Below are 14,058 nucleotides of genomic sequence, written 5' to 3'. Positions count from 1 at the left end.
CAGAGGTTAAAACTTCCCTAAGTATTTAAAGCTTTGCATATGTGCAGTGCTTAGGATGTGTGGGGTCCTGTTCCACCTACCAGCTTGTCTGTCCTTTCTCTCTCTCTGTTATTGAACAGGCACTGTTAACCTGGATGCTGAAGTAAATTATCAAGGACAGCTTGATCAAACTGTGGTCTGTCTTCTCTGAGTGTATTTTGGGAGATAGTGCAGCCACACCAATAATACTTTTAAGTTCACGCTCAGCGAACACAGAGACTTAAGGGACTGTACACTATTTTTGCCCTTATTTACATTTATGTGAAAAATACAAAGGCAAAAAAAGTAGTACACTAGGCTAGACTGTTAAATCATCAGCAAATTTTTAGCTATTTTTATGCAGTTTGGGTTTGAACCATGGTTTAGAAGATTCAAACAGGGTCTGTTTGATGCAGTTAGTACCATAGTTAGTACTGTGTGCAGTCAGCTTTAAAAACATACCTGAAATTAGCAGTGAAATAATAATTTTTAATAATTTGACATAACTATATTCTTTTACAAAATTGCACTGAATGGAGATTGATAGGTAGTTTTGATACCCACTGTGGGTGATATAGAGGTATTCTTGTGTTTATATATGTTCTTGAAATCTAGGCATCTGAAGCTGTTTGAAATCTCGGTGTGGATAAATGTTAAACTGCTGCCCCGTGAAAGGCTTTTGATTCACTAAATTTCCCTTCTGGATTGAAAACTGGATAGGTGTTGTGCCTTTGGTGTCTTTTCAGTGTGAGGGACAGTGTCCAGTGTGTGTGATCTGAGTGTCCCTGTTGTCCTTTGTCGCAGGTTGCGGAGATGGTGCAGTCCCCTCTTGCGCTGCCGCTGCTGGCAGATAGGCTTTGAGAGGGCGTGATCCCAGCGCCTGCCGCGCCGACTGTTCCATGTTCCAAACCCATCCAAGGAAGTAACACTCTCCCCTTCGGGGAGGCTGTAAAATGCATGTTATGAATTGTCTCTCCTTGGTCAATGATAAAGAAAATGGGGCAATTCCAGTTGCGACGGGATTAATGAGCGAGGATACGACGACAGCGCCTCAACTTTCTCAGCCTGCAGCATCGCCGCCCCCCGCGCCATGTCCCCTCACTGGGGCTCCCCCAGCCCCTCCGCTCCCCCCGGGCATGCCACCCCCTCCACCACCCCCTCCTCCACTGCCCGGCCCCAGCGTACCTCTGCCTCCACAGCTGCTCAATGGGCACGACAGCCACGGCAAGAAAAAACGAATGCGGAGCTTTTTCTGGAAAACTATCCCCGAGGAACAAGTCCGTGGTAAAAACAATATCTGGACAATTGCTGCACGACCACAGTATCAAATTGATACGAAGACAATTGAGGAACTTTTTGGGCAGCAGGAGGAAGCCAAACCCCAGGACTCCCGAAGACGATCTTTAAAGTCTTCATTTAAAGAGACTAAAGAGGAGGTAAGAATTAAAGTAAAACCTCTTTTTTTACATAATGCTGTAGGAGTGGATGTGAATTCTGCCTCGCCTTTTTCTCTTTCTCTCTCATGCTTCATCCTTACGGCAAATTTGTCTTGATTCAAAGGAGAGGGGAATGATGGGAAACATAAACTCTTTGTTCTTAGTGGCACATATTTGTTTTTCAAAGAGCTAACTGTGTTTTATTATTTTTACTTGCTAAGTGCTGTGATTTGATCACCTGTTAAAATAAATATGAATAAGCGGAGGGAGCTGAAAGCATCTGTATTTACTCATGTTGGATAGCCCTTGAGTTTCCAGTGTAGAACACAGTTGTATTGTCTCTTCAACTCCTGCTCTGTGTCTGTGATGCAGGCAAGATGTTGCACATGCAAACATGTACCACGCAGGGGAGAAGAGGGTCCTGTTTGCAAGGGTTAATGCTGTATTTGCCCACAGTATCCTAGAGACATCAGGAAGGGAAGTGCCAGTATGGCAGCAGGGATATAGAACATAATATAGTGATTAAGGGTATTTGTTATTTAATAAATTTAAAGTTTCCACTTTCATAAGCATGACTTTCCTGCTAAGAAAAACTTTACTTCATCTTCCCTACTTTTTCTGGACATGAAGATAACCTTCCAGGAAAGTCCCAAGATTGCTGCTGATTTCTGTTCTGGTGGCGAGGAGTACTCTAAACCAAGTACTCTCAGGTTCAGACACTCTCCAGGGAAGTGATAAGTAGCTTTTCTAGTTCTTAAATCCTCATTTATAGACAGCTTCTTTGTGAAGCCTGAATTGAATTGTCTCAAGTGATCTTTCTCTGAAGTAATTGGAGGGCTGAAATGCAGATTTAATTACTAGTGTGTGTCTACATACATGTTGGCTTGTAAACAAAATACAGAGGGCATGGGGTTAAGAGATGTAACAATGCATCAATTTTTAGTGAGAAAATAGGGACATGAAGTTGCTGATATCTTGCACGATTCAGGAGATGTCAAAATAAGATCAGAAGGGACAAGATGAGAAACCAATGCACTGATAGTATGCATGTTGTGCATATTGAAATTTAAGGTTTAAGAAGGCATGTGTATCGTAGGCTCTGAAACCTGATGTTGGGAGGTAGTAATTGGGGCCATCATCAGAGGTAGTCATTAACCTGTGTGCTGTTTTCAGGCTATGTTCATCTTTGAATCAGGAGTGTAGTGAGTGCACTTCCTGTGCTGAGAACAGAGGTACAGAGCTCTGGCCTCCTGCTTTTCCTCAGAGGCTCCCCCTTTCAGGACTGCTGTGTGATAAAGATCTAGTTCTGGTAAATATTACAATGAGTTTCATAAACTGAATGTGGCCCATAGTGTGCAATAGGTAGGCCAGAGAAAACCCCAGTGAGCTCTAGAACTCATGCAGTGGTAGAGATTAAAATCAGAGGCCTGCAAAACCAGGGATTCTCCAAGATACAGTGCCTTGGAAACAAAACCCTGCCTTGCCGAAAGTTATGGTTTTCGTGCATCTGTCTGGGGCTGATGTGGTGGTGCAGCGCATTTGCACTGCTTGATGCCTGTGCACCCTGGCTCAGGGCTCCCATGGTGACTCTGCACGTGGCAGGTGGTGAGGCAGCAGGACTGGCTCTGAGTGATGCCACTTAAGTGACAAAGTGTCCCACCGGCTCGCTAAGCTGTGTCAGGCATGCTGCAGCAGTGTGTCAGTGGTGAGCAATTTCTCATGTGCTAATGGACTTTGCAGTCCTATCTGCTTAGCAAGGGGGGAAGGAGATAATCCTGAGGATCCGTGTGGTACTGGAAGTGCAGATGGGCAGCAGCTCACGTGCCTCACCCGCTGCAGGCCTGGCTCGGCAGGGGCCGGGATGGGAGCACGGGCCTGGTTTGTGACTCCGTACATTGTCAGCTGCCATCGATCGCTTCAGCGTGGATGGCTATCCTCAGCTCACTCTGGTAAAACCTACAGAGGCTGACAGGAGCTGGGGTGTGAGGAATCTGTGTGACCTGTGTGCTGGTGTGGGGCTGAGGGAGCTCTAGTTCTGCTTGTGGCTGTTTCATAAACCAGCAGGGCCAGGTGGATCAGACATTTTGAGTTTCAGTACCTCTGTTCCTTTTGTGTATGACACAGTTGATTGTAGTGCTTTATGGTCCAGCAAAGAAAAATGTTCTTAGAAGTTTTCATAGTGGAATTAGCCTAGTTGGCGTCATGTATCAGCAATGAATTTTCAAGACAACTTCAAGTGCATAAACTCAACTTTTGCTTAGATCCAAATCTGAAAAAAGCAGCATGTGTCCGAAGTGCTGTACAGAAGGGCAGGGCCAGGGAGTGCTCTGTTGTCCCTATAGCCTCCCTCTTGGTGGAAGGGGTGAAGAGTTACTCTTCAGCCAGTGTTGAGGGCACTGCCCTACAGACTATGGAGGAGATTTGGGGTTTCATACCTTTGCCAGAGATCACTGTTGATTATGAAATGATGAGCAATTTTGGTAAAAGTTCTACGCATGTAGGAGCTTACAGCACTGCATGTCCTTTGAATTCCTCACTCCACAGAGAATTCATATGTAACATCATCATTATAACAGAAGTCCCTTCTGAGGCTTGAGTCAAACTCCTACAGCAAATGCTTTCCTTTTTGTAAACAAGCCCTCACCAAACCCTTAGGAGATTAATTAAAATGTTTCCTTGACCAAAGGCCTAATTTGCCCTATGGTTCCATGTAATTTGAGGCTCTGAAAAATAGGGGGTGCAAGGTTAAGTTTACACGCCAATTTACTTTCCCCATCCTTCAGTGGTGTCCCAGTGTGGCACAGCAGGCACTCAGCCAGGCTCTAGTTAGCCTGGCAGCAGAGTGGGCAGAGCAGCTTCTTGTCAGCCAGAGGAACTGCTCTTGCTTTCTCCTTCAAACCGTGCCTCTGCTCCTGTCTCTCACCTCACCCCACCTGTCCACTGCCTCTGGACAGATTTTGGATCATGTAATACACATATTGCACCCTCTGTGAACATGTTTAAGTAAACAGCTCGGCAGAGTGCGGTGGGGCTCTTAGTTTGTTTTCTACTGGAGCAGTTTCTGCTCCTTGAGAGAGGTTTGATGACTTTGAGGAAGAATGCAGTGCATTCCAGAACCTGTGCAAAGGGCCAGTGGGAGGAGGAGAGAGAAGGAAGATGGAGGAGTGAACAGGATGTGTCTTGCTCCCTCTCCTAGACGCGCCTTCTGTGTTTTCCCTGTGCTGGCTCTGATGCCTGTTCCATCTTCTTGAGAGCTGATTCAACCTGTTAATCCAGAGAAGAGCTATCAGCAAGAACCAAATGGGATGAGTACCAGTGCCTGCCTGAGGGAAAAAGCAGGCTAGGAGCGTGACATGGGAGGATGACACAGAGTGGGGACAGCCCTTTAGGAAGCTGCTAGGTTCATTCTGCTGCACTGTGACTGCAGGCATGGAGTGATGGTTGCTGTGTTGTAATGTGAAGTGGAGGCTGAAGCAGGAAGTTATTTATATCCTTCCTAACCTTCAGCACCCAGCCTGAGCCACCAGGCTGTTCCATGCTTGCTGTAATTTGTAAACTCTGTCCCACCATGGGAAATCCCATTATTCTTGGGCAAAGAAAACCTACAATGTTTTGTTTTACTGATCTGTTATAAATCCACTTTGTTGTGTTTCTCTTCCTCATTGATGATTTCATGGCAAGAAACTCCTGTTGCATCTCTCCAGTCACTACAAAGTCAGTTTTGATGTGGGTCTTTTTGTGTCTCCCAGAATCTTTCGTACACTCCTCTGAATCTTTCGTATTGATTGCAAATTTGTGTTGGGATTCCTCTTACCATTAACACAACTTCATTATGGTACTCAGGCTAATTTTCCCCTTCTCATAGCACCTTGATAACTGTGGTGGATTAACATTTGTCAAATTGAGGCCTGTGTGATCTGTGCCTGCTGCAGATTTTGGAAATGTGCTGGGTTGAGTACTCTGATGATGAAAAGTGGATTAATGAGTGAATTGCTGTCCTTGGTTTAGAGATTGCACTGTTTATAAAGTAGATGTGGGAAGTGATGGCAAGTGACTTGTGATGTTTTACATGGGCTTGCAAAGTACAGGTATGGAGATGGTGGAAAGTATCTGAGAGAATTGTAGTATTTCCAGTTTCAGAGAGTAGAGGATGAGAATGGAGAAAGCTCTCCTGAATTTATCTAAAATTTATCTAAAGTAAATAATAAGAAACCATATGAGAGGTGTTTTTTTGCTATGGAGAATCCCAGTGAGACTAGGAATGCCTGTTCCCAATTCTCAATTATAGTCCAGTGTAACTTTTTGAGTCAAGAAGCCCAGGGGTATTACTGATGGACAGCGCTTCAGAACCTCTTTGGGTGGCAAGACCTGAAATGTGCTGTGCCGGCAGCAGCGTTGATGGTGTGTGTGAGCAGAAGACAGGAGCAGACTGAGCAGAATTTAGAAAAAGCTGTAGTAATGTTCAAAGGGTAAAAAGCAACAGCAGACAGTGCTCTGCATGAACAAATTTAAATGAAATCTCAGTGGAGAAGAGTAGACATTGTGAACAGATGTTCAGGCTGAGGTTATTAATCTAATATGCAACTGAATATGGGATGGAAGGTAGTGTATTTGTGTGCAAGGAGTAGGAACTTGTATTTATGGAGTATCTGCCAGGTTCCCTTTTCTCCTCCTTGTGCTCTCATCTGGAAACTCCTTGAAGGTAGTTATGTAATGACAGCAGTTTCAAACGCTTCTGATAAGCTTGGAGTAGACACCAAGCAAAGAGTGGCCAAAAAGTGAGACTTGTTCTGATTGTGTGGTTAAACAAGAAATCAGAGCAAAAATAGAGTACAGCCATATACAGAGCAAGAAGTGTATGTAAAATCCTGGTACTTAACAACAGCTGTGGCCTTTTTTGTTGTACTGATAAGACAAATGCAGCTGTATATGTTCCCCTTTGTTGTTTTTCTTCGAGGGAAGATATTAAAAAAAATTATGTAATTTGTTTGAGGTTGTACTGTAAATCTGAGTTGTGCCATGGAAAACAAAGATTTACTCATCTGATGATCAGTCTCCTTGTAACAGTTACTGACTGTGATTTTAAAAATGTACACAAGATTAACTCTGAATATGCTTAAAAACCTCAAACAAACCAAAAGCCAAATGATGGTAAAGCTTATGGGCTTAAACTAGTACAGAGAAACCAGAGAACTGGGAGTGACCGGAGCAATTGGAGACTGGAGCTGCAGTTAGAGAGGTCAGTGAGGGGTCCCTGCAGTAAAACATTTGAAAAAGATTAGATACTGCAGGGGGAGAGATATTTGAACCTGTCCTGTGTTAAGGGGCTTTTCCTTAATGATCTGTTGGGGGCCTCTCAACTCTTAAGATAACAGGAGAATAAACCACGATCTGTCCCCTTATCTCTGCGTATGCTAAAACTGAAGGGCTTCAGGCAACCAGTCATTTAATTAAAACTAATATGCTGATATTTCCTGTGTTTTCTAGTCTTCACTGTTTTCAGAAGGGAGGAAATTCCAGAATTTCAGAAAACTTTTCAATATGACTCACTATTTTCAGCAGACGAAGAGGCTGTCTCCTGGGTGTATGTTGAGGATAGCCCATTAATCATCCCTATATTTTCACTGTCACCAGCTGACTGCAGGCTAATTCAATTCCGTGATAATGCCAATGTTGCATTTATATGTCTACTTCTAATCTGAGCACTGTCACAAAGGTCAAAATGCCTTTCCAGTTGTCAAAACCACAAACACTTGTGAGTCCAACAGTAGTCTTGAACATCTATGTGTACTGAGCTCTTTTATTGTAGCCATCAGGTGGAACTGTTCAGGTGAAACAATTCTCTTGTCCTTGTAAATCTCATGACTTCTGTAGCTGCTATCACCAAAATAGCTGTGGTAAAATTTTAACCTTAAGGACACAATTTGCTAAAACAGGCCAAACCTCTCAGGTTTAAACTTGTGTGCTGTTACAGGAAGAAAAATAAAAGAGGCACTTTGACTTTAAAATTTTTTACCAAATTAAGGAGAAATATTGTGGGGTGGGTTTGGGTTTTTTCCTGTCTACCTAATCTTCAGAATTATATATGTAAGATGATACAGCAAACCAATTTTGAAGTACAAAGCTGAGAGAGCTTATTTTATTATGGATTTCTGTTTGCTTGTAAGTAAGCAAACAGGTTTGAGCATTTTGTGTTTCAGGGTTTGATTCAAGATTGACTTACTTATTTTCCCCTGAGTCAGTGTGGCTGTTAATTCATTGGCATGAATTAAATCAGTAATGCACCTGACCTCTGCTTAGAAATCCCATTTCTGCTTTTCTGCTTAGAAATCCCATCCTCGCATTTGTCACAAAACCTCTGAGTTTACATGGGTTTTGAAGTGTGGTGTTCACTACCCTTGGGGCCTTCAAATGCAATACAGTGTATTACCTGATAAGCAACATTTTGCAGCTGCAGGGTTATGAAATAATCAAGAAGAATGTTTTTACTTTGTAATGAAATAAAAATATTGATTCTTTCCTTCATTATATGTTGCTATGGAATTTTTTGCTTCACTTGGAAAAGGTGATGCGAGTGTGCTATATATTTCCCTGGTAAAAACTAGTTTTGTAGTATATGAACTTTGTTGATAAGAAGTGACTCTGTATTTATGTCTGGGATTTCGTGCAAACAGTTATCTGTAGCAATTTAAGAAATTATATCTGCATTATATGCTATTTTCTTAGGTATTGTTAGATTAATCTCTTGCTTTCTCTCTCAGGTTTCCATTTTGGATGCAAAACGAAGTATGAACATTGGCATATTTCTCAAACAATTCAAAAAGTAAGAATTCTTTGTAGTTCTCATAAAATATATACATTGTGCTCTGTGCTTGTGGAGTTTGCAGTTTTATGCAGTTTTCTCAAAATAGTTTGGCATAATTTGTTTTCTGATATGTTCAGTTGTGAGTTTATGACTTAGCATCAGACAGAGTTTGCTGATGTTAAGCAGTTGAGGTGAGTTTTCAGGTATGGTTAAGGGAAGCCCTTTTACCTCATGTAGCAGTGCCTGTGAGCTGCCTTTTGCTGGCTTCCTCTCTTTGTAAACAATTAGAAAGGGGCAATGGGAGCAACGTTTTCAAGCTGTTTTATTGCCGTCTGTATTCACTGATAATGTTGCCCTTCTGTAAAGGCATCACTGAAAATGATGTCAGAGCAGTGCTGCTGTGGACACTGATGCATCCACAGCCTCTTTATAACTCTGTTGGGTAGCCCAGGCATGGTTTTTTCAATCTGTGTAATTGTTCACCCTGCAAGTGTTAGAAATATGTGTGCTCAATTGTTTTTTCAAGGTCTGCCGAATCCATCATTGAAGATATTTATCATGGAAGAAGTCAGCCCTATGGTTCTGAACTGCTACATGAATTTCTTAAATTATTACCAGAAGCAGAGGAGGTAAATCACAGTTTTATGTGGAGCTTACTTTTTGTAGAGTTCTGCTGACTGGGATTCCAACATGAAGTTCTGTAAAAGAGGAATCTCAACACCTTCCTGAGGCTAGGGAAGAGGGAACAGGGAACCACTGAGTGCAAATGTTTAATATTGGTTTGACTTGTGGTATTGAGGTCACAGTATAGTCATTCCCTTCAATTTCACCTGCTTTTAAGGAGTTGATAAGACATATTTTGTTTTTATGATGTCCCTTTTGTCCCATAAACAGCAAGACCTGGAGCCTTCCTGTGTGCGGATAACTGCTCTAGGGAGTTAGAAAATTCAGAATTGAAGTGTATTCTAAGCAAACAAATTTCACTCCTTTGGCACCTGCCTCATGCCTTCCCATTGCAGTGCCTGTGAGTTGAATATTGGTAGCCCTGTGTTACTTAGTGCCTTTTTGCCTTCTGGTTCACTGCCTGCTTGGTTCATCTGGGCCTGGTCCCTGGCCTGGTCACTGGGTTTCAGTAGGGCAGAAAGGCAGCTCCAACATTCAGCACCCATGGGATTTGCTACATGGCTTAGTGCTCAAAGGAGACGTGTTAGAAGTCACAGAGTTGCCAGCAGTACCTTCTCAATGTTCCTGTGATCACCATATGACCAACATCCAAGCACAGCCTTCTCCCCTCCTATCCCAAACTTCAGGTCTGTTCACATGATTAAAGAGGTGAAGCTTCATCAACTGACCTGGGAGCCCTGCTTAATGATGTACAGTTCCTTGCCTGCTCACTGTTGGCACTGACCCATTTGTGTGTACTTGAGGGAAATGTAAACCACAAACCTGACAAAATTAGCATTAGAATTGCTTGGGTGCTTCACATCAAAGTGAGTGGCTGAAACTTGGGAAATTGCTAAGTTAAGGTCCATGTACAGATCAACCTCAGCTCACATGCTTTACCACTTCAAGGTCATTCTGCCAAAGCACTTTGTTTCCTCTGTGCAGCAGCAAATCTCGGATCCAGTCATGAGAAGAATGTGTTACAGTCTTTTGCTCTCAAATTTATGACCCTAAATTGAGTTGCTTTTGCACACAATCTTGTAAAAGTTGTGTTATGTTAGTATACTTGATTAATATATCTCTTAGATTTGGGAGGATATGAACAAGTTGAAATGTAATCAATCAAAAAAAAAAGGTGTCAGTAGTTCTGGGACCTCAAAACCATTCCCTCTTCCCTCTTTGTTTGCATTTTAGTACATATTCCATTATATAAACAGAATTTATCTCCTTCCTCTGAAAGTCAGACAGAGGAGAACAGCGGAGTACTAACTTGAAAGAGAGTGACTCCTAGTTAACTTTGTGTACAGTCAGAAAATTAGACTGAAAAAAGAGTACTTTTTCTTCTTTTCCTCTTTCTGGCTTAGATATTGGTTGTTATTTTATGACAAGTAGAAAATCTTTCAGCTAGTGTAGTGTATGTGATGTAAATGTTGTCATTCAGCTAGAATTGTAAGTTGTTTATCAGTTTTGTCTGCAATGCTCAACTAGATGCATTAGCTATCCAATAAGTACTGCTAAGAGTGAAAAAATATATTTATTTATTTGACAACAGATTTGACACAGGCCTGTCACTCAAGATAGTGGGGCCAGAGGATTTAAGAACTGCTTTTAAGGAATCACCTGAGAAATTAATAAAAGATATTCTATGATACAGGAGGGTATTAGAAATAAAGGGGCATTAGACATGAGATTTGTTGCTATTCCCAAGGGAAGGCTGGAAAGGGGCTTCTTTCCAGTGTGCAGGTGTTTGTATGTATTTAATTAATTGCATGCATCAGAAATGGGAAAGACTCTCTTTATTACTGTTCTCACAGTTGTTGAACTGTTTTGGATTTTTCCCTTTGAGAGCTGGATGGGTGGTGGCAGGCAAGACAGGGATGTAAGGGCCTGATGCTTCTGCTGTTATGGAAAAATGTTTCCATGCTTTCATGTCATCATGCATGTGTGGTCTAACAATAAATGGGTCCAGTAACTCATTTCCTACAGTAGTTTCTAAAATTTTAGTGTAGACAGTTTAAAATTTTGTTCTTTTTAGGAGCCTCAGAGCTTTTGGGGGGTTTTTCACCATTTTTTCTCTAAATGTATGTTCATTGTTCTTCTGCTATATCCTCTTACTTTTTCTTAGTTTATTGTCTGCCTCCTAGACTGAGTACCTGTCTCCTAGAATAGTGATTCACCATTTGCTAAGGGAAAGGCATCAGAAGCTTACAGTTCCACATACAAATAATCCAGAACCACTATAGATACCAGGTGTAGTGGTGTTATTTGTTCTGTGTTCCCTCTTCTGTTTAATACTCCCTAATTCCTTCTTTGTCATATCACATGAGATAGCTTTAGCAAGCTGTCATCACATTGGCCTGTCCTTGCACAATGTTGCAGCCATCCTCAGCAAGGATTCCCTGGGATTGCCCTTTCCATACTTCCTGTTCTCCTGAGGACCTGCTTTGCTGTTGTAAGAGTTGAGGATTGCTCTGAGCGGGTCCTTGAGCCCTCAGGTCCTGCAAGGTTAGCAGCTATTCAGTTACCAGGGCAGACTGTCTTGCTGCAGCCATGGGTGGGCGTCTGCAGTTCCTCTGTGTGCTGTTCCAGCAGCTCAGGTATTTGCAGACACATTTCCCTCTGTGCACAGGTTTCTTGCAAGCTTCAGTGAGCACCAAGTGCCTTCTGTAGGCTCTGCACCAGTAACTGTGCTTTGAGATGCCTTCTGCTTTTTCTGTTCTATTTTACCATAAATCCTTAGTCTGTAAAAGTGAAAGGGTGGGGTGGGGGGGAGTGCCTTTCCTCCTCATAGCTGTAGAAAGGGAAACTCTGGACTATTTTATTTCTTATTTTTTACCAAGAAGTTTAAGTTTACAGTTTACCTGGTGTGAATAAGCACCAGCTTTATACTCCAATTGTATCTTATCTAGAAGTGTTGTGATATCCAGTCACATTACCTAAATGGGCTCCATGTCTCTTGTTTGACTTTTGTGACAGATTTGAGATCGTTTCAGTTCATTGTATCTCAAGCACTTGATGATATTCCAGCTCTTTGGCAATGGAGGCTAGGTCCTTGGGCTAGCAAATACATTTAATGTCAGTTGTCTTTAAAATTATTCTATTTGCACTGTTGTAATGTGGCAGCTCTATTTGCATGCAGATATAGGTGTCAGTACTACTAACTTTCTAGCTGTTTTCTATGAAAAATCCCAACAGCTATCAAAGTTGTGGAGATTTTCACATGTAAATGGCAAATACAGGCTCCTTACTGAATATTTTTCTCAAACTATCAAGACTATTAACTAATAATACTATTATTGAAATATTGGCACTGCTGTGAAGTCTTTCCTACAACTTCAAATGTTTGGGTATTTTCAAATGTTTAATTTGAAAAATTTGACAAATACTCGTAGCTGGCCATGATGGAGCTTGCTGCAAGGCTCCACTCAATGTTTTGTCCAGGGCTGTCTGGGTGTGTGGCCTGGCCACTATGTAGTGGTGAGAGAAAAGGCCAAGCAAATTTATAAAAATTCTCAATACATCAACAACTTTGATGAGATCACTGATTTTGTATAAGCCTTCTTAGAAGTCCTGCTGTTTGTACCATACTGTGCTAAGCAGTTTTGTAAGGAGAAAGAAACACCTATTTGGAATCTCCTTTGCTTCATCCCTTTTTTCAGTTTGTTGTTTTTCCAGGGAGCCTTGACTGAAGCAGTGGTCTTCTCTGCTGTATCTCTTCTGAAAAGTTTCCTAGTTGTTTCTGAATGATACCCAGTTGAAATGGCTGACAGGTTTTATTTACTGGCATCCTGGCTGGAGCTGAGAAGAAGCTTTTAGCTGCTTTTATGTGCATGTTATTGCACTCTTCAACAGGCCCAGACTGGCAAACATTGAGAGTCCAGTGTTTAACGAGCTAGAATAGCCAGAATTTGTACTTTAAATACATACTGAAGAGAGCATATCACACAGGTAATCAGCTCACCCACACACATGCACTCCCAGGTTATCAACACAGTGGCTCAACTTCCTTCACAATGTCTCAAGCCTGTCCTTTGCTCATGCACTCTGATTTCAAACCCCGGCCATCCATCACCTGCTTTATTGGGACTGTTTCTGTCAGCTCTACCCTTTTCAAACCATGCCTGTAGTTAAATGCCCCCTCCTTTCCTTAGCCAGTCCTTTATAGGGTTGACAATCCTTCAGAGCATACATCTCCTTTTCTTTTTTTGCCCTTTATGGTTACCTGCAGGTTTTTCTCCCTTTCTTTTTATCATTTGCTGGTAGTGGTTTGCCACTGCCCCGGCTAGTGCCATATCGTGCCTCATTGCACAAGAAAATGTTTATTCCTCTTCTTCAAAGGTCCTGCATAACTACAAGATCCTGCAAGGTTTTATGCCATAAAATAAAATATCACTAGAAGTGCTGCTGGTAGCTTAAAAATTACCAAGAACTTGAATACAGTAGCTTTCATGTCTGCCAGGTGCAATGGCCTACTTGCAATGGGCATCTCTGCTGCAATTGTTCACAAATCAAATCAAAGATCAGGCTTTCTATGTTTCATAACTGTTCTTAAAATTAAGCAAATTATATATGTGAGAACCTTGTGTATCTAAAATCAGATTGAGTGTGCACGGGCATGCATGGACAGTGCAAATGCATATTCCATATACAAATATAATGAAAAATTAAATTAGTAGCTCAGCACCCAATTTGAGTAATACAGAACTGAGCATACAATGTAATCATGCTCTCTTGCATATACACATTACACTGACATATCTCAGTACATGGCTGTCTACTCTTGTGGAAAAGTTTTGTTGTGCTTCAAGAAAGGAGGTCAAGGCCAGAACTGATAGGGTTATTGATTATGATTTTATAATAAGCTACATTTTTAGCTCTCTTGTGTTCTGAAGCCATCTACTATATCTGCTAACATGATTAACAGTGAACATGGTTGTCAATCCCCATGGTTTCTTTGCAGCTCCTGGCTGCAGTTGGTATTTGAATTTGACCCCCACTTCTGGGAACCATCACAGAACCTCAGTTTTCTTCCAGAATACTTGGACAACATGGCAGCAGAGAGTAGAGGCAGTTTCAAGGGATTTTGAATAGTCACCCATGGAATGTGTAATGACAGACATCCAAAATGTGTTCCAT

The 14,058-nt window shown here is 41.8% G+C and overlaps 1 protein-coding gene across 2 annotated transcripts in view; it reads left to right on the top strand.

Annotated features, from left to right (window-relative positions):
- The window catches only part of FHDC1 (FH2 domain containing 1), a 36,819-nt gene that overhangs the window by 4,062 nt on the left and 18,699 nt on the right, over positions 1-14,058 (top strand). For both annotated transcript variants that reach the window (XM_058024836.1, XM_058024835.1), the window contains exons 2-4: positions 823-1,454; positions 8,216-8,277; positions 8,786-8,888. In XM_058024836.1, the coding sequence (XP_057880819.1) occupies positions 972-1,454; positions 8,216-8,277; positions 8,786-8,888 (648 nt within the window). In that variant the 5' untranslated portion in view covers positions 823-971. The remainder of the gene's footprint in view (positions 1-822; positions 1,455-8,215; positions 8,278-8,785; positions 8,889-14,058) is intronic.

This window comes from Melospiza georgiana, chromosome 5 (assembly GCF_028018845.1).
Source record: "Melospiza georgiana isolate bMelGeo1 chromosome 5, bMelGeo1.pri, whole genome shotgun sequence".
Lineage (NCBI taxonomy): Eukaryota > Metazoa > Chordata > Aves > Passeriformes > Passerellidae > Melospiza > Melospiza georgiana.
This window is presented reverse-complemented; position numbering and strand designations above follow the sequence as displayed.